We start from the raw sequence: 25,197 nt of genomic DNA on the forward strand, positions 1-25,197 counted from the left end.
TTTGTCCTTTGTGTGAAATGGAAGTAACGTAATTTGCATCAGGCTTAAGGCCATAAAAATAGTTGAGCTCACTTTTGATCTCGGTCTCACTTTTTTACTATTAATTCCTTTGGTAAAAGTGAGACGGAGACCAAAAGTGAGCTCATCTCAGTTTTATGGCCCTGTGCCAAGGATTGAAGCAATGTTGCCTTGTTTTCATAAATATTGTTTGCGAGGGGAGGGGGTCCTCCGCATCGCGGCATCTTTGTTGTAATTAATCATTTAGTGAGACAGCAATAAGGTTTTCATTTTCATAAAGAAAATATTGTGACAGCGGATTATATATATAATGCAAGATATTCCTGACTTTTCAAGAGGAAATTAACGAATTTAAGGCAGATTTACTGAAGAAAACATTCACTAAAAAGAAACTGGGAACATATTTTGAAAGGTGAAAAATTTTACTGCATCTTTAAATTGTTTATCATTCAGGATTACAAGATTGAAATGAAATCATTCTTTAAAAAGGTGTAAAAAGTCATAATTTGTCGTTAAACCAACATAAATAGTCACCAGGGAACAAACTTTTAGAGTGGTTTCATGATTCACATGTATCAGTGTTACAAACTGATACCAAATAAAGAATAGATGGCTTTATATGGTGTGAGGTCTGTGTGATAGAAAATATTATATCATCATCGACATTGTGTTAAATGTTATATACGAGAACCTAGTATTATTACACATATACGAAGAAATATTGAATTTATTAACGGTATTGTACACGTATATTCAAACATATCGTGACGTATATTTGATGTGATTCGTTGTTATTTAAAAAGCTTCTTTTCCTTCTAGATACAGATACATTGTGATGGAACGTTAGCTTGAATGCAGTTATGAATTACAGTCAACATTCAAACATTAGCAACAGAACTGCTATTTTTGGAGGCGGTATGGATGTAGTCTCCCCGGACCTCCCAGAAGAATTACGATTTGCTGCCTACGTTCTCAATGAGTATAGCATCCCCGTGCTTTTTTCGGTGGGAGTGTGCATGAACATAGTTATTATTATCAGCTTTCTGTCCACGGAGTTAAACAGAGTGTCGCCTTGCTTGTACTTTGTGGCTCTGGCATTTGTTGATATCACCTATCTACTGCAAATGATGGTCCCATGGGCCTCAAGGAAGGTCTATAACATATACGCAGTGGCAGGAATTTGTCAGCTGACCTACTATTTCCATTATCTGAGTACCTTTATGGAGTGGTGGTTAATGGTATTAATGATCACAGAAAGGTCGTTGGTACTTCTGAACCGTAAAAAAGCAAAGATGTTATGTAGTCCATTTCGGACAAAGTGTACCATTATTTCTATGTGTGTCTTTTCCGTTGTGTCTCATTTGTATTTAACATGGACCAGTGCCGTGATAAAAATAAAAAATGTTGATTACTGCATCATCATTCCGGAAAACCTGGAGAACATATTCTTACTGAGAAAAATTGATGTTTTCTTTTCATTTATCCTCCCTTCTCTGTGTGTATTTGCTCTATTGACAACATGCATCATCAAACTCTGTGACAATCGAAGAAATGGACACAGACGTCCAACACCTAGTCAGAGTAGCCGACGATCCAACTCTAATCGGCGTCCGAGCAATCTAGAACCGGAAGACAGAGGGATAATTTACCTTAAAAAGTTTTATCCTGGAGTGTTCACGGGAAGTGAGAGATTGACAGTCACGTGCTGTATTTTGGCGGCCATTTTTCTTTTCTTATGTGTGCCTTGTGACTCCCTGAGGACACGACAGACGTTCGAGGAACAGCCGGACTACTTAGACCAGAAGTGGTTAGAGGTTCTCAGTGTCTTCTCCGCCTTTAACTACACCTATAAAGCCTTTCTGTATTTTATCGCCATTAAGGAGTTTCGGCAAACTATTTGGATTCTGTTGAAAAAGATTATTTCACCATGCAGCAATGCAAAATTTTCTCTTAAATTTCAGCTCATGTAAAATCATTGCACAATCAAATCTGGATCTAGACGACTTAGTGTATTTAGCAAGATAATCGCAATCATCACCCATGATATCTCTTACCGTCGGTATTTCTGTGCAACAGACAATTATGTATGAAGCAACCAGAAACTATAACGATTTTGTGTTTTTGTAGTCATTATTTAGCTTCATCATAATCTAGTAAAGAAATAAAAAAATTCAAATGTAAAATTATTCTCCAATAAAGATAAGTCTAGTAATAAAATAAGATATAAAAATTTTCCTTGATATGATAGTGGTGAATGTTTCTTTGCATTTGCGTTAAATAAAATTATAAAGAAGTGTTCTTTAGTTACTTTGATATCAATTTGGAAGACTGAGTCTCTAGTACATTACTACACATAATATCTCATACTAGAAAGCTAAACACATTAAATCGTACCCAAGACATACTTATGTGTAATAATGTCTTATGCATGACTCAGTAAATTCGACATATCAGAGACATACGTGCGACTAAATAGTGAATATATTACCTGAGAGGCTGAGACATATGAAGTGTGTTGTGCATACGTCCTATTTTGTCGTCGTTCTGTGTTTCAAAATGTAAATATGAAAACAAATACAGAATTATCAGTAAAAGATGCGATGATATCATGTTTCAATAGAGATATAAACGGTTTTATTTATTATTCATTTTATTTTATTTACTTGCTCGTAAGTGATAATTTTTAAAGTATACCATTCTTATTTTGGAATATTATTGGGATGTTCTGTAATGTGCAATAAAGTTTTTGAATTTTCTATCGCTCCCTAGATGCGATTTTGGGTAAAAATAAAACTCCTTAATTATGCAAAAGCCTGATTTTGTGAACTCCACTCAATAGTATAACAGGAACCAACACATCTCCCTGAATAAAAAAGGTGCTGTCCTGAAGATACAGAAGGCAAGAATTTGGAACTTTGCAATCAGTTTCCATGCTGGGAACAAATTGCATGGATCAAGACACTTTTCGATGGATTTTTCCGTTACTTACTTTATGACAAGGAGCACACGGTGTGTGTAACCCACGCATAGGGATGCTCAATTCTCCATGGCACTTGATCCCACCTCTGATGTTTTGTAGGCCATTGTTTGCTCTGCTCCTATTTTATATTGTTTAATAGAATTTTGAGCTAGAATACTGTACTAAATATATTTAGGAACATGATTGGGAGTGCCGTGTAGATGTGTAATAAGGTTTCGGCAATGGGGATGGGGGTGGCGGTAAAAGGCAATTTTTCTTCAAAAAGCCGCTTCACCGGAACACTTCTGACAGTGTTGAATGGACCAGAGGTTTTGAAAATTTGATTTTCATTTGGGGTAATGTGGGTCGACAACAAGACCTGTGTCTCTGCATTCTTTATATATTTTTTTCTTTCAGTTGCCGACTCCTCAATGGAATGTGATTGGTTTAGCCTATAAATATGCAACAAAGTTCTAGAAATCGTTCATAAAGTAAGGGTGACTTGTGGTCAAAAAGTCATTTATCTACAAAATCTGGCTCCCAATATTCCTGTTTTTGTAAAAGGCAACCCTCAATATTTTGGATTGTGATTGGTAGAGTCCTGTGCAATAAGATTTCGAAATTTGATTTTCACTATTAGGCAAAACGAGGGTAAAATGTTTCCAAATGGTTTCAGTTACTCTTACATTTTCACAGTACTCTAGTTGGTAAATTTAGAGGCAAACACCGTCCGTACAAATCTTTCTCTCTCCTTTTCTATTCAAAATAGGTCCTTTTTTAATTACTCGGATGAATTATATCCTTGCAATTCCGAACAAGTTTTGGGCGACATCTATGGCACGCCAAATTCACAAAAATGAGATAAACATAGTTTCACAGTCGATAAACTAGGTTTATCGGTTGTAAACTATAGTTTACGGACTGTAAACTATAGTTAACAACGTTAATCTATATTTTACATCCGTAAACCATAGTTAACGCGATAATCTATGTTTCACAACCGTAAACTATACTTAACACTGAAAACAATCATTTGCGATTACAAAACATAGATTATCTGATAAATACAGTTTCACGATTTGTAAACTATAGTTTACAAACCGTTAACTATAGTTAACGATCTGATAAATATAGTTTCAATTTGTGAAACTATGATTAACAACTCTTAACTATAGTTTACGATTGTAAACTATAGTTTACAAACGTGAATCTATGTTTATCAACAAAATCTATTGTTAACGCTTATTACAGACAGATAAACTTAGATTAGCATTCGTAAAGTATAGTTAACAACCGTTAAATATAGTTTTACAAATAAAAACTATAGTTAATGATTTGTAAAATATAGTTTACAGTCGATAAACCTAGTTTATCACTTGTGAAAGTAGGTTTATCTCATTTTTGTGAATTTGGCGTGCCATAGACATCCCCATAATTATAAAATAACAAATAACCTGCTGCGTATCATTTTCGCGGAATACAGTCTTTTCACCCTTTGAGAAGACCTCAATTTAAGAAAGAAATAAATCTTATTTTTTCCTTCAATGCATTCTGATTTTGATGAAAACTTTATCCTACAACTCATTTCATTTGTTTCATTATTTACAGAGAGGAGAAATTGCCTATCTTCTAAAACATATCCTGTCTTCATAGAAGAAGTTGATCTGTCAAGAATATCCGCGTTCCTCAATCTCAGGCAGACAGTATCTGCTGAATAGATAAAATTCAGCGCTGTCAACTTTTACCCACCGTTTGGCTAATTGGCAGTAATTGAGATTTAGAAAAAGAATTTCAAGGAAAACGTGCAAAAGTCTAATGGTATGGCTTGTTAAAACGTGTCACTTGTGGCATAAGTTAAATCAAAGTGTATTATAGAAAACTACTCATATACGAGGGCTGTTCAATTAAGAAATAAACAACAATGTTAAAAAGTTCTCTGGGAAATGAACTTTTAGTTGGTCACGTGATCAAATCCTGCGAAGCCCGAAGGGCTTCTCAGTAGATTTGATCACGTACTAACTAAAAGTTCATTTCCCAGTGAACTTTTTAACATTGTTGTTTATTACTTATATTTACATTTGAAACGAATATATTTCGAGTTAAATTGTATTTATTACACGAACGGGCCAACGTATTGCTATGTAGTGACGCGCAATGACCTAGAAGTTGTTTGGTCAAAATATCACATCGCTCTGTGATCCGGTCGCGCTATGACCTCTGACCCCCAAATGAAATTCACACAGAATTGAACGTATTTTCTCTTCAATAGGTTCATCTAAGAAAGATATTTGCAAATGTAAATATTAAAATAATGTCCTCGGCGCTCGGAGAGAAGCAAAAGACGCTTTTCAGTGATTTAGTCTTAATGATTTAACTTAACATTCTCTTTTAATTAAAACCATGTCCATAACATTTTTTATCCAATTACGGATTGTTTTTAGAACTCATTTTTGGGTATGACCCTTAGTATACTGGAAAAATGGCAGATCCTATGATTTCCTGGACTTGTTTCGTCCTTCTGAAAGGTGTTTTTTCAAGTTTGGAAATAGAAACAAGTCAAAAGGTCAAAGATCTGGCGAATATTGCTAAAGTGAATAAACATTAACTTTCTGTTTATCCCCAAAACTCTCTTACTTTTCAGGGCGAGCGGGTTTGGACGCTGTTATGAAAATATTTTATGTAGTGAATTCCAGGTTCTGGTTTCTTCCTCTAATAAAACTTTCAATTTATTTTGCAAAAAATCAGCTTTCTAGACTCCTCCAGATATTCAACTGTCTCCCCGAATACGAATTTGAACAACAATACCACTAATATTTAAGAAAATGGCATATAAATCTGTCTTTGTGCTCTTGCAATTCTTTGCTCTTGTCAGACCTTCGCTATTTTTGTCAACTACATCTTATGGTAAATTTTGTTTTGAGGGTTTTAAGCAATAGATTAAAGTTTCATGATCTGTTTTTTTTAATTTTGAAATTTTAAACAAACGTGGATAACTAAAATTACTGATACTTTAAAATAATTATTAAGACATTCGTGCACGCTGTCGTTTTCACTCATTTTTCAAAATATAGGGTGACCTTTGAGTACTAAGCTTTTTTACCGTCAAACTTTTCTTTGTGTGAACTACTCCCGATATGATGTCTATCAAATTTTCTATGTGTCTTAAAGCAAACCATACATCATCGAATATTATTTGTTGAAATTTAGCAAACAGTACATAAGTTGTTATAATTTTTGTTGGCAAGGACAATACCCATTTTTGATGCCCAATATATAATTTTTTATCATTGAAATCCACCTGCTCATTTGTCAATAAAACAGGCATTGGTTGCTGTTAATTTCACATATTTCATTGAATTTTTCTTTGGGATTTTTAAAAAAGTTTTACAACAGCTTTAACGAAGCTTTTATTTTCACTCTTGTTTACTGATTCTTTATCATTCATTTTTAATGCAGTGTCTCGAATAGTTTCCACCCTCTCACAATGAAACTATGTGATGAATAGTGGTAACATAAACTGTCATAAATTCATTAAAGATTCACTAATGTGAGAGAATCAAGCTTAATGTCATATGATATCTGTATTGTATGTCATACAGTTCAGGGCATTATTTCTTGAACAGCCCTCGTAGCATAACCCAAATGTCAACGGGGAATGAATGTGCCTATAACTAAACAGAGTTACAATTAACTTGCACATTTTGCACGTTTAAGGTTAATCGTTGTAACCTTTAAAATATTTAATCAAATGTAATTACCAGGTAATGACAATGTATACTATGTAATTTAAAGTTCAAGTTCAGTTTACTATCCAAAATAAACCAAAAATTATACTAAATTTGGAACAGTTTACATTTTTATCAAAATATATGGTTTGAAAGCAATGTATTTTTATTTTTTCCTGGTCAATATAATCTTTTTGACACAGTATGTGGAGTAAATATGAAAATTTATTTTAAAATTTATGTGAAGCCTACATATAGCAAATAAAAACAAAAAATATAACTGGGTAAACATTTACAAATATTGTTTTAAGGACATGTTTATATTTGATGGATGTCTTCTAATGAAATTTATGGAGGTAACAAACAGTATTCAAGCTCAAATTTCCCTTAAACAATACAAATTAGGAGCAGAACAAACAAAAACCCCAAAGCCTCAGAGGTGGGATCAGGTGCCATGCTCCTTGTTTGATCGGGAAATAACGTAAATCAACTTTTGTTCGTATCAACTTTTATTTACGATTCGTCTGTTTGAAATCAGTCCGCAACGATTAATTTTCGCGATTGAGGAACCATTCACAGATACAAAGCAAAATAAATGGTTCGCTGCGATTAATATCCGAGAGTTAAACTAGGTCGCGAAACTCGCGAATATTTCTCCCTCGCAAAGAAAAGTTGGTTAACTGTATTTAGATAAAACATTTATTAAATATAAAAACCTGCTGAAGAGAGAGAGAGAGAGAGAGAGAGAGAGAGAGAGAGAGAGAGAGAGAGAGAGAGAGAAGATCCATGATAAAAATAAACCATATATTGTGAATAAATCAAATTCTTAGTTGCTTTTGGTTATTATTTGAATGAATAGAGTCATTATAACATTTTTTTTTCTTTCCTTAATTCTTCCAAATATCCAGAGCTTTTTAAATGCGTTGATGGTGCTAAATGACTCATGCAAAAATATATATGTACTTCTTCCCAAAATGACATTAAATCACATATACCAGCCCATACCATTTATTATGAACAACATTTTGCTGACGTTTTCCCTAGAGGTAGTGTGGAATTACCATTTTCCATTAAAATGTACGTGTCTGAAGACATTGATAAGTCTCAATACATGTGGAATTACTTGGTGCCTAGAGTTATGCGTTTTCTTCTCTTTCAAGTTAAACGTATCTAGAGCAATTTCGCTGTCCAAAAGACATTGTATTTATCCAGACTCAAAATGGAACAGACATAGGTCTGTGTAAATGAGGGCAACATGCTGAAAACCCTGGAAAAAAGTATTTAGCAGCCTTGCATGAATTGTGTTACATTGCTAATATGCCTCGATATTTTCCTGCCTACACAAAATTAAACACAAAAAAATTTTCTCTTATGTGGAGGGTGACAAGTTATAACGTGTTGGAAGCAAGTGTGTCTCTTTAATACGACGAATGGACCTTTTGACGTCTCCCGAATGAGAACTGCATCACTTTGTTTTCAGTTTTCATCTTTTTGGTATCAACAAACGTAATCATAAGAGTAGCCTACTTAAATTGGGGCAGTATAGGAGTATTTACTCCAGAGTCGCGGGGTAAAGAGTTGATTATTCAGTGCCGGGTTCCAACACCACAATGTGGAGATTTATACCTCGTTGCCATGAAAAAGGTCCCAGGATGATGAAACATCTTAAGCTTAATGTTCATGGTGTATTAGAATTTTGATTTAGTCAAGTAGACAAAAATTACAATATTTTTTATTATTATATGATTGAATAATTTCCATCTCTCTGATTGGCTGAGATCCAACTATGTTAGAAAAGTACTACGTTGTATTGACCTGCACGTGACGTTCCAGGTCAATACAAGGATTTATTTCCTGTACATTGACCTAAAAATAGATTGGAAAATTCTAAAATGAAACAAATTGTTTTGGAAAGCTATTTAAACGACTATGATTTTTTTTTCTCTTGTGAACAAAACATAAGCGAATATATATTTTAGGGTGAGGGTGGTAAGAGGGAATGCAGGGACCCCCCTCCAACACTTACTGAACAACATTTTTTTTTACTTTTTGGCAGTCAGTTTTCCCTGATAATACTATACTTCCTTTCAAAATCTATCCAATAAAAAAGACTGACATTATATATTTTTTTCATGGCAACTAAAATTGATTAAAAAAAAACATTTCAAATTGATACGACTGGTAAGGTTTATTCACATTTTAATTCTGCTTTTCTCTTTTATTTGGCTAGGACTTAATTAAATGCAAACAAGTAATGAGCTGTATCATTTTATCAGTGAATCATATGATAGAACAATTATTGCTTTTTTGAGGTCAAACAATGATTTAGCCATCTTCGAAGTACAATATTCACCTCGCCCTTCGGGCTCGGTGAATATTGTACTCCTCAGATAGCTAAATCATTGTATTGCCCTCAAAAAACAGCAATAATTGTATAATATTGCTTTACAAAAGTGTTGTTATCAGCTAAATTATATATTCTTTCAATAATTAATAAACATTTTACAGGCGATTAAAAAGAAGACGGGGGGATAAGGAGGGCAAAGTGCCTATATATAGATCGACAGATAAGAAGTGAAAAATTATATCTCAATTATATCCAAATTTTATTTGATATTTCACTTAATACATAAGTATACTAAATTAAAAATCTCTACAATTTACAAAAATCCAACAAGAACTGAAAATATATGCCTATGGAAAAGCATACACACACTAAAAAGAACAAAAACGATCATTTTCTCATACTTTAACAATTTTTTTTAATATGAAAGGGTCTTCGCTCCATTTTTTTCAAAAAGATAATTCTAAAAGCTTGCAATGAAATATCTTTTGTTGGTATACAAAAACATGGAGCGAAGACCCACTATACCTTAAAAGTACACGTTTATGACAAAACATTCGCATATTTCCGAGGAATACTTCGAGTGTATTAAGTCAAGGGTAATATCACAAACATGATTTAAATACCCACAATCATCTTGAGCCATATAGCATAGTCTAAGTCTGTTTCATGATCCCGTTACCAGGTCTAACATAACAGCTCTTTACCGGTGAGGTGGCATCTCAGTATGAGAAAAAAAAGGTGGGGATAAAGAACAGTGATCGAGCTCAAACAATCTAAAACATCTATAAACAGTACAAAACTGTAATGAGGGCATGAAACACAGACATGTGGAACATCTATAAACAGTATAAAACTGTAATGAGGGCATGAAACACAGACATGTGGATATCCAAAACATCTATAAACAGTACAAAACTGTAATGAGGGCATGAAACACAGACAGGTGAGGTGGCAATCTAAAACATCTATAAACAGTACAAAACTGTAATGAGGGCATGAAACACAGACATGTGGATATCCAAAACATCTATAAACAGTACAAAACTGTAATGAGGGCATGAAACACAGACATGTGGAACATCTATAAACAGTACAAAACTGTAATGAGGGCATGAAACACAGACGTGTTGAAATCTAAAATATCTATAAAAGTATAAAACTGTAATGAGGGCATGAAACACAGACATGTGGAACATCTATAAACAGTACAAAACTGTAATGAGGGCATGAAACACAGACATGTGGAACATCTATAAACAGTACAAAACTGTAATGAGGGCATGAAACACAGACATGTGGAACATCTAAAACATCTATAAACAGTACAAAACTGTAATGAGGGCATGAAACACAGACATGTGGAACATCTATAAACAGTACAAAACTGTAATGAGGGCATGAAACGCAGACATGTGGCAATCTAAAACATCTATAAACAGTACAAAACTGTAATGAGGGCATGAAACACAGACATGTGGCAATCTAAAACATCTATAAACAGTACAAAACTGTAATGAGGGCATGAAACACAGACAGGTGGCAATCTAAAACATCTATAAACAGTACAAAACTGTAATGAGGGCACGAAACACAGACATGTGGAACATCTAAAACATCTATAAACAGTACAAAACTGTAATGAGGGCATGAAACACAGACATGTGGAACATCTATAATCAGTACAAAACTGTAATGAGGGCATGAAACACAGACATGTGGAACATCTATAAACAGTACAAAACTGTAATGAGGGCATGAAACACAGACATGTGGAAATCTAAAACATCTATAAACAGTACAAAACTGTAATGAGTGCATGAAACACAGACATGTGGCAATCTAAAACATCTATAAACAGTACAAAACTGTAATGAGGGCACGAAACACAGACATGTGGAACATCTATAAACAGTACAAAACTGTAATGAGGGCATGAAACACAGACATGTGGAACATCTATAAACAGTACAAAACTGTAATGAGGGCATGAAACACAGACATGTGGAACATCTATAAACAGTACAAAACTGTAATGAGGGCATGAAACACAGACAGGTGGCAATCTAAAACATCTATAAACAGTACAAAACTGTAATGAGGGCACGAAACACAGACATGTGGAACATCTAAAACATCTATAAACAGTACAAAACTGTAATGAGGGCATGAAACACAGACATGTGGAACATCTATAAACAGTACAAAACTGTAATGAGGGCATGAAACACAGACATGTGGAACATCTATAAACAGTACAAAACTGTAATGAGGGCATGAAACGCAGACATGTGGCAATCTAAAACATCTATAAACAGTACAAAACTGTAATGAGGGCATGAAACACAGACAGGTGGCAATCTAAAACATCTATAAACAGTACAAAACTGTAATGAGGGCATGAAACACAGACAGGTGGCAATCTAAAAACATCTATAAACAGTACAAAACTGTAATGAGGGCACGAAACACAGACATGTGGAACATCTAAAACATCTATAAACAGTACAAAACTGTAATGAGGGCATGAAACACAGACATGTGGCAATCTAAAACATCTATAAACAGTACAAAACTGTAATGAGGGCATGAAACACAGACAGGTGGCAATCTAAAACATCTATAAACAGTACAAAACTGTAATGAGGGTATGAAACACAGACATGTGGAACATCTAAAACATCTATAAACAGTACAAAACTGTAATGAGGGCATGAAACACAGACAGGTGGCAATCTAAAACATCTATAAACAGTACAAAACTGTAATGAGGGCACGAAACACAGACATGTGGAACATCTAAAACATCTATAAACAGTACAAAACTGTAATGAGGGCATGAAACACAGACATGTGGAACATCTATAAACAGTACAAAACTGTAATGAGGGCATGAAACACAGACGTGTTGAAATCTAAAATATCTATAAACAGTATAAAACTGTAATGAGGGCATGAAACACAGACAGGTGAGGTCTATAAACAGTACAAAACTGTAATGAGGGCATGAAACACAGACATGTGGCAATCTAAAACATCTATAAACAGTACAAAACTGTAATGAGGGCATGAAACACAGACAGGTGGCAATCTAAAACATCTATAAACAGTACAAAACTGTAATGAGGGCACGAAACACAGACATGTGGAACATCTAAAACATCTATAAACAGTACAAAACTGTAATGAGGGCATGAAACACAGACAGGTGGCAATCTAAAACATCTATAAACAGTACAAAACTGTAATGAGGGCATGAAACACAGAAATGTGGAAATTTCAATGGTATTATCAAGTTCTTGGGCGGAGTGTGCATCTCCTGTTTACCGATCACACCCGCAGCAGTAAATCAGGTCTTTTTTCGAAAAGCAAAACTTATAACCGTCACCTGGTGGCCAATAAAAAAAGTTACATGCTTTAATGTACGTTGCTGACTTTCAAAAATGATGATTTCTAATTTTTTTTTTTTTTGAAGTTTCTAAAAGTTTATAATCAAACATATGTCATGAGCCTTGTACCGAAGCATATTATTTCCTTTCACATTTCACACATTTACACTGAATAGTAGTCAAGTTCATTATATTACTGCATTAAAACCCTTTCAAAGATACAAAGTGGGTTCCAATAAATGTTCTACCAAGCCTCTCTTCTACTCTTTACTAAAATATTAATGTCATGAAAGGAAAGCCTGCAGGAGTGTTGTGCCACAATATATTTGAGAAGTGGTGTAACTTATATTTGGATACTTAACACCCCAGGAACTTTTGAAATATTTGAAATAAAAGAATATTTACCAAAACCAACAATATAAAAACGAAAGACTTTTCAAGTTACATACAACCATTTCCCACGATAAAATAAGATTCACGCTTTTTGATATCATTCACAGCTGGAACTCTTATATTTGTACTAACCTTGTCACTGGTACACGAACGAATACTCTGAGTTGACATTAAAAAGATGTAGGAGTTTCTGATTGACAATATCAATGTGGAATTTGGAGACGAGTTCTTCAACAATCATTCCCATGCGTACCAATTACGCCATTGTAATTAACAGACCTATTTTTGTATTCAAATGAAGCAGATTTTGTTCACAATCTTAAACGTGAAAAGAAGCAAATACTCGCTGTGGCCCAACTCGACATTCAGATATATCGACCGACGATACTGTAAGCTAAAAGCCGCTATTTGCATTACTATGATATTCGATATGACATCCCGGTTAGCTCGAAATAAAAGATACCAAGGAGGTGGTACATATGTTTCATTATTGTATAATTTTACTTAAAAGACGTTAATAGTAATCTTACAACCAAGATAAACGCAATGAGTTTAACTTTTTTTAATCGTCAACTTCCATTATTTATGCAGCAATAAACCGTCATCATCTGCATATGGTTAATATCTCTCAGTTGATTCAATACGCAAAAGCGTCCTCTACTTATGAACAATTTTTTGAAAGAGGTAAGTTATTGACAAACACGTTGATGAAACAAGAGTTCCAACAGTCTCGTTTAAAGTCATCATTTCGTAAGTTCTATGGTCGATACAATGACATTGTCGGGAAATACAAATCTATCAATAAATTAAATATTGACAGACGATTTTAATTTCATATTAATTGTTAGGCCAGTATTTACACACTGAATCGGATATTTCCGTTATTTCCCGATCATGACAAGTGAGTACACGGCGGGTATGACTGGTCATCAGGGAACGCTCACTTCTCCATGGCACATCTGATACTTTTAGAGCTCGGTGTTAATTTGCTTTGCACCAAAAGTGCTGCTTATTGGACTTTTGTGCTTGGAAACAGTTCATCATCTGCATAAATTTCATTTATACGCCTGTATCTTTTAAAGAATGTATCGATAATATCAATAATATAATATATTCAGATGTTTTCGATAAATCAGGATATATCCAAGACTGTGAGCTATGATTTCTGAAAGCGCAGTACATAAAATTAATAACTGTGACATAATCAAAGTCCAATATTTCTGGAGTTCTGTCGATAAAGCTTGATTGAGTGTTACGATGACTGCGGCATAAAACCCCCAATTACATTATTTTCACATGGAGGACGTATTTTAATGAGAGCTTTTCTTTTTCTTCGGCTGGTAATATCCTATTCTCGTTTTCCCTATGTGCTTCACGCTCACAGAGAGCAGGAGTAATCAGCTATATAAATGCCAGAGTGAAAATAAATCACAGAGCTCAATTCCTGCTAATCCTACGGACGGGCATGTAGCTCCTTCAATTTTCACTGTTAAATTGAGCGACGAGGAAAGAGATCACGAAACACATCATGAAACCGAGTTTCTTGTTAACACGAACATTGTCTATGGGAATAAGGTGCATTTAATTTGTTGTTTAATTTTACAAAACTTTTAAACGTCTGCGAAGCAGGTAACCTCATTAATGTAATTGTTCAGTCTTTTCTTGGCGTATAAATGATGTCATTTGGGTCTTACATGTAATGTAGTACAAAGGTAAATCAAGTAGTTCAATTTAATTATAATTGTACTTTTACCAAAGTACCGACTTCTTGAACTCAAAGATTTCCTCTCTAAGTTTAAAAAAAAACGTCCGTAAAGCAACCTTCAAATTTAGTAGCCTACAACACTCTCTAAAGTTAAGTTCAGTTTAGTCATTTATCCAAAATATTGAAACTTTACGAAAGCCCACTAGAATCTGTGTATGGGGGAAAATGTATTTAAGCAAACTGTAAAGCCGTAAAAACGCTTATGAAAGACATATAAACTCTCACAGAATACAAATTAGGTGTTATATAGCTTTCAAAAAAGAGTTATTACAATACTCTATAATGCAAAGTAAAAGGCATTCTTACGCTTTTCAAAATATGTCATATTTACAAATTTTCAAACCAGGCAAAGCATTCTACATGATAGATTTATAGAAGTGAGGAAGATTTTCTTTAAGGATGTATTTTCAACTAAGTTCCAGTCCAAGTGAAGAACTCTTGGTCGAGGGCATGACTGATTTAATATAGAAATTTGGTAATTAGCTAATAATAATAAAATATAAATAAAATTTAAAGAGTTTGCAATTAGAAATCTTATATTATAGTTTGCAGCTAACTGTAAAGTTTCACGTTACGTCACGATCTAGTTGACAGCTGCGCTCAAGGTAAATTGTACACACCTCCTAACCTCAAGCTTTACGACTGGAACTTTCTTCTTATCCCTGATTGGTTGCTCGTGCAACAGACTATTTCCGTGTCAATGTTGATAATTTGAGTTGACCAATCACATGAATTGTTTACGCTGGATGCATCTGACGAAAAAGATCGTAACGTAACGTAAAACTTTACAGTTAGCTGCAAACTATAATAATGTGTATTTCATGTCCACGTTCTCTAATGTAAGAACCCTGAAAAAAGGGTCATGGATTTTAATATTTTTGATATAGTGTTAATTACACGTTTATAAGAAAGATATGTAATAGTTTGCTTGCATTCTTTCCAAGAAGAGAGAATAAAGTTTTTCAAGTGTGAAATAAATCATTCATCTATTTTACTGTGTAAAACTATAAGCACAACCAAAGGCATAAATCCTCAAGGACTTGGGTACCATGATTTTAAAGAGTACAGGTTTGATTTATCATTATACTCATGCAAACACCTGTATCCTAACAGGAGAATTGAATACGAATTCAAGATATAAAAGCTCTGTGCTGTAAATTTTTGAACTCCCAGCATAGATTTTTATCAACCAGAATAGCATATAAGTCAAATTTACTAAAAATGAAGTAAGAAATATTGCTTTCTTTTAAAAAAAAAAATGAATATTACCTTATGTTTAATTATGAAATGAAGAAAATGTCAAAAATGAATTGAAAATGGTTCGTTAGGCTGAAGATTCTGTGTCAAGTGATGAAACGAAAGGAACGGTAAGGCGTTGAAGAAGAAAATAATAAATATCCTCCAATATCATGAATATGAGAATCTTGATTGTAAGGGAATACATTAGCATTGCCATCAAAAATATAGCCAGGACTACTTCGTCGAGTAATTCCGGAACTGCAAAGTATATCGTTTTGGGTTTAAATTTTATGGCGCGAGTAGCTATTCCGGAGAAAATTTTACAGAACGAAGAAAGACTTTGAAGAGAGAAATATTGAGAGATTATGTCGGAAAAGGTGAGATAGAGTTCTTCATTAAATGGGGGATAAAAACATTTAAGATCATACTATTTAAATATCTGTTTATATTTGCTTACACGGCATACAATGTTTTCAATTTCGATCATTTCTGACTGAATATCAGTGATGACGCTTTAGCTCTTCACCATATTTACGTTTTTTCTACGTCTGTTGATCAGAAATTAGGATAGTCTGGGTTGTTTGCTTTTCTTGAATTAATTTATTTTAATAAATATTTACTGAATACTACATCGTGATTTTTACCAAAAACTCTATTTCAAATAAATGAATGGTTTCTTTACCCATTAAACAGGTTGGGACCAATCGCCCAAATGGCACATCTGGTATATAATGTCTCAGATGGGATATAAAAGTACAAAGTAAAAGATGAAAAAATATTTGGGCTACAAATATCATAATTCTGCATAAGGCCTAGATAAATAAATTATGTGTGTTTGGTTCCCCGACTGACCCTTAACTATATGAGGTGACCTTAAAAATTTTATCCATCAATATCTTTCTGAAAGTTAACAAGTCCAGTTTTCCTATTAGAAATCTAAATTTCAATCACCTCTGTGTATGTGAAATTGCATGTCCTATACACATTGAATAGAAATGTTCTGACATGATTTCCACGTTAAAAATGACTGTGTTCTTGCTTATAAAATGTAAATGAAAAATAATAAATGACGTGTTTTACCTACCTACCCTATTTTTTCTCAGGTTGGAATAGGAAACACACTGTTTATTTATCTAGGCTCAGATACACTGTACTTAAGATAAATTGATCTCCAAGAAATTTAGGGACTTCTGAGAAATCAATTCTCCTATACAGTTGACATAAAGATGAAATTGTCAATAATAAATTATTGATATATATATATATAAGTATATTAATGCTGGATTGCAGATTTGTTTTTTATCCCATGTTTACCCCTTTATCCTGTGGATATGACTCATTGGATAAAATTTTTGATATCCCACAGTTAAGTGCAGTTATGACATCACAATGGTTTTTGCGTTAGCATGATGAAGTAAAATAAAGTGCAGTCCTTTATGAAAATAGTGTAAAACATCAGTTGTGAAGTATTAAATGTTGGATAAAAAGAATCTTCCATGAATTGTAGTTGCCACTGTTGGATATGATTTTTATCCAACAAATTGTGTGTTTTTATATCCCCTCGCCAATTAAGGCTCTGGGATAAAAAACACACAACTCATTGGATAAAAATCATATCCAACTACAAATCATGGGAGATCCTATATTTATTTGTTTTTAAAATTTAAGAAAATCATTTTTTGCACTGTAAAATCACCCATTGGGGAAATTATATCCCAAATCGGTTACTATCTGTAATTTGGGTGACTGATCCAAACCTGATTAGAAATTTATAGGAACAATTACATAAAACATAAATAAATGAAAAAAAGAACAAATTAACAATAAAGATTACTAGAGAGAGTAAGAGATTCAAAAGATAGGTACATGTAACAAAGTTTGAGACAGCAATCATGTAAAAGTTGGACTTTTGAAAAGAAAATAATGGCATCAATGTAGTTCTTCCTCTTGTTTTTTAGCTCTACTGGTCAGAGACCAGAAGAGCTTATGCAATGAGTAATGCGTCCGGCGTCCGTCCGTCTGTCTGTCTGTCCGTCTGTCTGTAAACAATTTTTCAAAACGCTACTCCTCCTACAATTTTAGTCTGATTTCAGTATTACTTGGCACACAAGTAGACTACACTAAGTTACACAGAATAGTGCATCGATTTTTAATTTTGATGAACGGTGTTGCCATGGTTACTAAAAATAGAATTTTCTGTTAAATTCCTTGAAAACACTACTCTTTCTACAGTTTTGGTCTAATTTCAATATACCTTGGCACACAAGTAGACTACACTAAGATACATAAAATAGTGCATGGGTTTTTGATTTTGATGAACGGTGTTGCCATGGTTACTAAAAATAGAATTTTCTGTGAAATTCCTTTAAAACACTACTCCTTCTACAGTTTTGGTCTGATTTCAATATAACTTGGCACACAAGTAGACTACACTAAGATACATAGAACAGTGCATCGGTTTTTGATTTTGGTGAACAGTGTTGCCATGGTTACTAAAAATAGAATTTTCTGTGAAATTCCACTCCTTCTACACTTTTTAATATAACTTGGCACACAAGTAGACTACACTAAGATACATAGAATAGTGCATCGGTTTTTGATTTTGATGAACGGTGTTACCATGGTTACTAAAAATAGAATTTTCTGTGAAATTCCTTTAAAACGCTACTCCTTCTACAGTTTTAGTTTGATTTCAAAATAAGTTGGCACACAAGTAGACTACACAAAGATACATAAAATAGTGCAATGGTATTTGATTTTTGGTTATACTTATACTGAAGTTATAGTCTGTCCCATGACCTGAACATCACCACTTTTTGCGAAATATCTAGAAAATACATTTATACCTTGGCCGTCCAATAAGTAGATTGATTTTTGTTCAGACTTCCTGCATACCCTCAAGGTCAGCCAGTGTATACGTGTACATTTATGTAGGTTGAATGCAATAGATTTTGAGGATTTGTGAATATTTTGTGTGGTAAAGTTACATTAAATTCTGTATAAAGTAAACAAATTCTTATCAATCATTGGGATTATTTTCTTACAGAATGGGGATGAACCTGGCCCATCGACAAGCAAGAGCAAATTTAGTCGGCTTCAAAGGTTTAGAGACTTAGAATTAAAGATGGTAAGATCTTTGGTTTGAGACATGAATGTTATATCAATTTTTTATCTCAAAAATGAATAAAAAGTTAAGATGAAAAAAGTGAACTATGAAGGAAAACAGACACATCTGCGATAATTTGAACTTCTGATGGATTTCAGAATGAAGCAAGGAAGTTAAATCACCAAGAAGTAGTGGAAGAGGATCAGAGAAATAAACTGCCGGCCAACTTTGAACAGAAACGGAAGAGGGTCGAGTGGGAGGAAGAGCAAGAGAAAAAGAGAAAGGTAATCATAAAATTTAAATTGTTATTAAAGCTTCAATTTAGATATGCTTTTAAAGAAAGAAAGATCTATGTACATGCTGATCTATTGATAAAGAACAAATATTACATAAGGAAACATTTCAATATCATTTGTAGCAAAAGATATTTTGTAGTTTCCTAAAGATCAGTATTTACTTTGCTTCTTTTTATGCCCCCTTCCATGAAATGCTCAGGGAATATAGTGTTACCACTTTCCTTCAATCATTCTGTCATAGTTATTTTTCTGGACTTTTCTACTGTGTTTGCAGATAATGACCTGCTTCTTTGAAATGTGTCTATATCTTGAAGACTTATTTATAAGCAAGTTCAGGTTTCACTTTTACTGGTTTGTTTTCATCATAAATCATGAAAGGTATTGTCCTTAAACTTCAAAATTTCTAATTATTACCATTATCTGGCCCCTTTATTGCTTGTATATGATGAATTTTACATGCATACATCAATATTTCTTTATAATTGATGATTTACAGAAAAAAAGTCGTAAATTCTTCTAACATTATGTCAGGTTAAAAATTTCAGCAGTGAACATCTTGAGGTTGTCTTCCTTTGCATGGGATTTAGTAAACCATGTGTGTAGGTGTCACAACAGTATTGAATTCTGCTATAAATTCTTACCAAGAACGTGCAAGTTTGAGTAGATGTAATTTATTTAAAACAAACTTCTAAGAAGTTTTCTTTTCAGATCTTGTTAAACCATTCTTTATAAAGATTTTAGTACAAAAAAAAAACATAGCCATCCAGCAAGGTATGCAAGTTTGTTTCAGTCAAAGTCAAGCAGGTGCTTGAAGATCTAGCCCAGGGCTTAATCACTCCCCACTCTTGACAGTATAAAGAAAAATCTCGCCTGCGACGAATGTCGCGAAGCGAGACATAGCGACCATAGATTCCGTCGTCGTCGTCGTCGTCGTCGGCGTCCAACTTTTGGTTAACCCAAATGTCAAAGTTTTATAAACTGCAATAACTTTCTCAAATTTTATTCAGTCTTCTTGAAATTTGGACACAATATTCAGTATGGATAAAAATTTATATCCCAAGTATGATTTTGAAAAAAAAAATTCAAATTTTTCCGTATTTTTTCCTTAAGTTGGACTTAGTTTTTTCATGATAATTTATGGTGAAGACCTATATTCCAGCAACTATAAGTTATAGGGATATGATAATTAGTCAGTGGATACATCATGGGTAACCACAAACGTCAGTACCAGAATTAGGTCATCTTGACCTACATTTTTCTGCATGAGTGACTTTGGTTAAATTTTTGGTGGAGGTCCATATCTCAGCATCTATAACTTATAATGGCATGATGATTTGTCATTGTACAGGTTATAAGTAACCAACAACATCAGTACCAGAATTAGGTCATTTTGACCTACATTTTTCTGCATGAATGACTTTGGTTAAATTGATAATGGAGGTTCATATTTCAGCAACTATAACTTATAGTGGCATGATAGTTAGTCAGTGGATACATCATGGGTAACCACAAACGCCTGTACCAGAATTAGGTCATCTTGACCTACATTTTTCCGCATGAGTGACTTTGCATAAATTTATGGTGGAGGTCCATATCTCAGCAACTATAACTTATAGTGGCATGATAATTTGTCAGTGGATACATCATGGGTAACCACAAACGCCTGTACCAGAATTAGGTCATCTTGACCTACATTTTTCCGCATGAGTGACTTTGCATAAATTTATGGTGGAGGTCCATATCTCAGCAACTATAACTTATAGTGGCATGATAATTTGTCAGTCTACACATCATGGGTAACCAACAATATCAGTACCATAATTAGGTAATCTTCACCTACATTTTCTGCATGAATGACTTGATACATATACAGTGGATTTGATTTCAAAATGCAAGTTCAAATTATTGCGACTCATAACACGTTGCAATTTTCGCAATAATAAAAACATCACAATAATTTGTGAATTTACAGGGTATATGTATATATATATAAATGCCAATATAATCGCCAAGGGATTAGATATTAAGTCAGCTGTTCCATTTCTTTATTATTGTATTTTTGAGTTATTCCTTCTGAAATGTCAATAAATGCTTCAGTTTATCAGACAATCATTTCTTACTAACCACAGCGACAGCAGGCGAGACACAGGGTTGCGGGCAACCCTTACGTACTTTTTAATAAATCTGGTCAATACAGGAAGTTTACGTGTTGTTTTTCATCTCATAAAAAAATTCAGCTCCAGTCTGGTATCAAAATGCCCAATCGGGAGGGGAGATTCCGGGATTATTTTGTGTCAGCCATAATTTGACGTTACACAGGTGAAATACTGTTAAGACACCTGTATACGTGACATGTACTTAAAAAAGCAGGCTTCATATTTATGTGGCTTTGGAGAATGATGCCCCTCTTCTTGAATACCACTAAGAAATCATTTAATAAAACAATACACAGCATGGAAATGTGTAGCACATATCCACGATTAAGATGATACAATTTATGTACATGTACAGTATTTTTTATCAGGAAGCTGAGGAGGCCGGTGAAGAATTTGACCGAGTCAAGTTATTGGAGGTGGGAGCTGATGAAGCAGAGAGGTGGGAACGAAAGAAGAAAAAGAAAAATCCTGATCAGGGCTTCTCAGGTATTCATTACCATCTCAGGTATTCTCTATCATCTCAGGTATTGTTTACTACATCAGGTATTTGTTTACTATCTCAGTATCTAAGTTTCATTTAGAACTCTGTATAAACATTTTTTTTCTTAATTAGTTTTAAGTTTAACAAAATAGAATGGGTTCATTTTTGAAGGGAATGTGTCATATTTTGCATTTCAGTGAAATAATTTAAAATTTTACATAGTGTTATATCAAACCTAACATTTTTTTTCAGACTATGAATCGGCCACATTCCGTCAGTATCAGAGATTAACAAAGGAAATGAAACCAGACATGAATCAATACAAGGAACAGAGAGATAAAGCGTAAGTTATCAGATTTAAAAGTGTTGATTTCAAAACAAAGGTATAAGTTATCAAATTGATACTGTGAAACACATTAAAAGCAAACACTATTATAAAAAATTGACTCTTACACTGAAACAATTTTCATTTCCCTCGACTTTAAAATATATTGTAAACTCTATGGATAAAAGGAATTATGCTTACATGTTTAACGAAGCAAAATCGTTTGTCCCTGGAACTTGGTTCTAAGTTTAATGTAGGTGAAAGTTATCAAAGTGTAAGTTTACAGATAAAAGGAATAAGTTGTCTATCCAAACAAAAGGCATTAAATGATCAAAAGAAAATGATAACTTATTAAAACAGAGCCTAATTAAGACTTCAACAGTACAAAAAAATTAAATATATATATGAATGAAAGACGTTTGATTCACAGTACATGAAATCGCGAATTTTCGTGGGGGTTAATTTTCGTTCTTTTTGAGGTATGAAAAGACCCACAAATTCATGTCCACAACGAAATGTAAAATGTTACATACATAACTATAAAACAATTCTTCATCCACGAATTCAAATCTCCATGAACCAAGAGTTTTTACTCAAACCATGAAAATTTGACCCCACTAAAATATGTGATTTTATAGTACCGGTAATTAAATTTCTAAATTATTTCCAGATTTTGTGAATTATTATCTTTAAAAAAGGATTCTGACGTTATTGCAGTAAATATTTTTGTTGAAAATCAGTGAAAAAATGGACTCTCTTTAATCATTAAATTCAAATTCATCCAATTGACCTTTATAAATGTTATTGCATGTTTTACAGAGGAGAAGATTTTTATGCCACGCGTAACACATTGGGGCTCAATCAGTGGAAGGACAAACCAGAGAACGTGGATAGAATGGTAGAAGATCTGGAAAAACAGTGAGTATTGAGTAATACAGGATTTTATCAGAGATTTGTCTGCGAGTTATACAAGATTCTATCAGAGATTTGTCAGTGAGTAATACAAGATTTTATCAGAGATTTGTCAGTGAGTAATCCAAGATTTTATCAGAGATTTGTCAGTGAGTAATACAAGATTTTATCAGAGATTTGTCAGTGAGTGATCCAAGATTTTATCAGAGATTTGTCAGTGAGCGATCGAAGATTTTATCAGAGATTTGTCAATGAGTCACATGCAAACGTTTCCCTTTATATAACACTACTGAAAGCAATGTGTATCTATAATCGTATAAATGCAGGTTCCTCAAATGTCATAAATGTTCAAAGTAATTTCTCAGTGACATCATAAAGGGTCGACACGCAATCAATGGATAAAATACATGCTTTTTGGTTTGAAAAAGTAAAACATTTCATGAGTTGAAAGTCATATGTATATAGAAGTAATAAGGTATCATTTTCAACATCAATGAAGATATAAATATGAGATCACATTCCATAGGGCCCAAATGTATTTGATTTTCTTTTTTTTAAAATTATTTTTCATTTTTTAAAATCTTTTTTTATTGTATTTCAGGATAAAAAAGAGAGAAAAATACAGCCGTCGCAGAACCTTTGATGAAGATGCTGACATTGACTATATTAATGAACGTAATATGAAATTTAACAAGAAACTGGAACGTTTCTATGGCACCTACACAGCGGAGATCAAACAGAACTTAGAGAGAGGGACAGCTGTTTAGTGAAATATTGGATACAAGTACATTTAAAGGAGATGCAGAGTTTCTTTACTTCAAAAATTTTGATGGTTATCATGAAAAATATTTGTGATAATGACATGTATTTTACCTGATTCTGTCTGACTATGTGTAAAGATGGTATCATATACATGTAATTTCAAAATAGCTGGGTGTTTTTTTGTTTTAAATATAATTAAAATCATTATGTCACATTTTATTCTAAGAAAGGGTTATTGCAGTAAAGCATCATATTTCATTTTAGTTGTTGTAAATAATGTTTTTTTTAAATTTCATTTCTGCTTGTAAAAAATGGGTTTTTTCTTCATTTTTATTTTTGCTTGTAAATAATGTTTTTCATACATGATTTATTATATTCAAATATGTTTCTCTTTCTAAATGTCATTGTATCAAGTTTCATTCTAAGAGAAACATATTTAATACATGGGTTATACAAAAGGGGGAAAAATCCAAGTTTGTCATTGGATTACCTGTATGATCTGTCTTATTTATCAAATGATTGGAAGAATAAACTTAATTTTTATGCTTTACAAATTCTTAAAAAAGATTCGTGTTTTCACACATGGAGATCACATTGTAGTTTTGAGCAAGGTCTTAGTTTTTAGCTCACCTGAGCCGAAGGCTCAAGTGAGCTTTTCTGATCAAAATTTGTCCGTTGTCTGTCGTTGTCGTAGTCGTCGTCGTTGTCGTCGTCGTTAACTTTTCACATTTTCATCTTCTTCTCAAGAACCACTGGGCCAATTTCAACCAAACTTGGCACAATGTATCCTTGGGTGAAGGGGATTCAAGTTTGTTCAAATGAAGGGCCACGCCCTTTTCCAAGGGGAGATAATCATGAATTTGTTAAAAATTAATGGCATTTTTAAAAAATCTTCTTCTCCAGAACCGCTAGGCCAGGAAAGATGAAACTCATGTTGAAGCATCCTCAGGTAGTGTAGATTCAAGTTTGTTCAAATCATGACCCCCGGGGCAAGGGTGGGGCCAAAATGGCCGACCAAAGTTTTACATAGGAATATATAGGAAAAATCTTTAAAAATCTTCTTCTCCAGAACCACTGGGCCAGGAAAGATGAAACTCATGTGGAATCATCCTCAGGTAGTGTGGATTCAAGTTTGTTCAAATCATGACCCCCGGGGCAAGGGTGGGGCCAAAATGGCCTACCCAAGTTTTACATAGGAATATATAGGAAAAATCTTTAAAAATCTTCTTCTCCAGAACCACTGGGCCAGGAAAGATGAAACTCATGTGGAATCATCCTCAGGTAGTGTAGATTCAAGTTTGTTCAAATCATGACCCCCGGGGCTAGG

At 33.6% G+C, this 25,197-nt stretch overlaps 2 protein-coding genes and 1 long non-coding RNA gene across 3 annotated transcripts; 2 read left to right on the plus strand and 1 right to left on the minus strand.

The window, feature by feature from the left end:
• Window positions 1-862: 862 nt before the first annotated feature.
• On the plus strand, window positions 863-2,312 carry LOC134260325 (uncharacterized). The gene has a single exon (XM_062742890.1). The coding sequence runs from the start codon at window positions 879-881 to the stop codon at window positions 1,986-1,988; it is 1,110 nt and encodes a 369-aa protein (XP_062598874.1). The 5' UTR covers window positions 863-878; the 3' UTR covers window positions 1,989-2,312.
• A 13,775-nt stretch (window positions 2,313-16,087) lies between these two features.
• LOC134260334 (pre-mRNA-splicing factor SYF2-like) lies at window positions 16,088-24,424 on the plus strand. The gene is made up of 7 exons (XM_062742899.1): window positions 16,088-16,209; window positions 18,879-18,959; window positions 19,097-19,222; window positions 21,759-21,876; window positions 22,124-22,214; window positions 23,016-23,114; window positions 23,710-24,424. Exons 1-7 carry the CDS (start codon window positions 16,198-16,200, stop codon window positions 23,873-23,875), a joined length of 693 nt encoding a protein of 230 aa, XP_062598883.1. The 5' UTR covers window positions 16,088-16,197; the 3' UTR covers window positions 23,876-24,424.
• A 64-nt stretch (window positions 24,425-24,488) lies between these two features.
• On the minus strand, window positions 24,489-24,790 carry LOC134260335 (uncharacterized). Its single transcript, XR_009990527.1, has 2 exons — window positions 24,644-24,790; window positions 24,489-24,611 (listed from the first exon to the last, which is right to left on the minus strand). It is a non-coding gene; the product is annotated as an uncharacterized LOC134260335 (long non-coding RNA).
• Window positions 24,791-25,197: the final 407 nt, after the last annotated feature.

The sequence above is a fragment of the Saccostrea cucullata genome, unplaced genomic scaffold (genome assembly GCF_032062105.1).
Source record: "Saccostrea cucullata isolate Sc308-1 unplaced genomic scaffold, CSIRO_AGI_Scuc_v1 ctg1195, whole genome shotgun sequence".
NCBI lineage: Eukaryota > Metazoa > Mollusca > Bivalvia > Ostreida > Ostreidae > Saccostrea > Saccostrea cuccullata.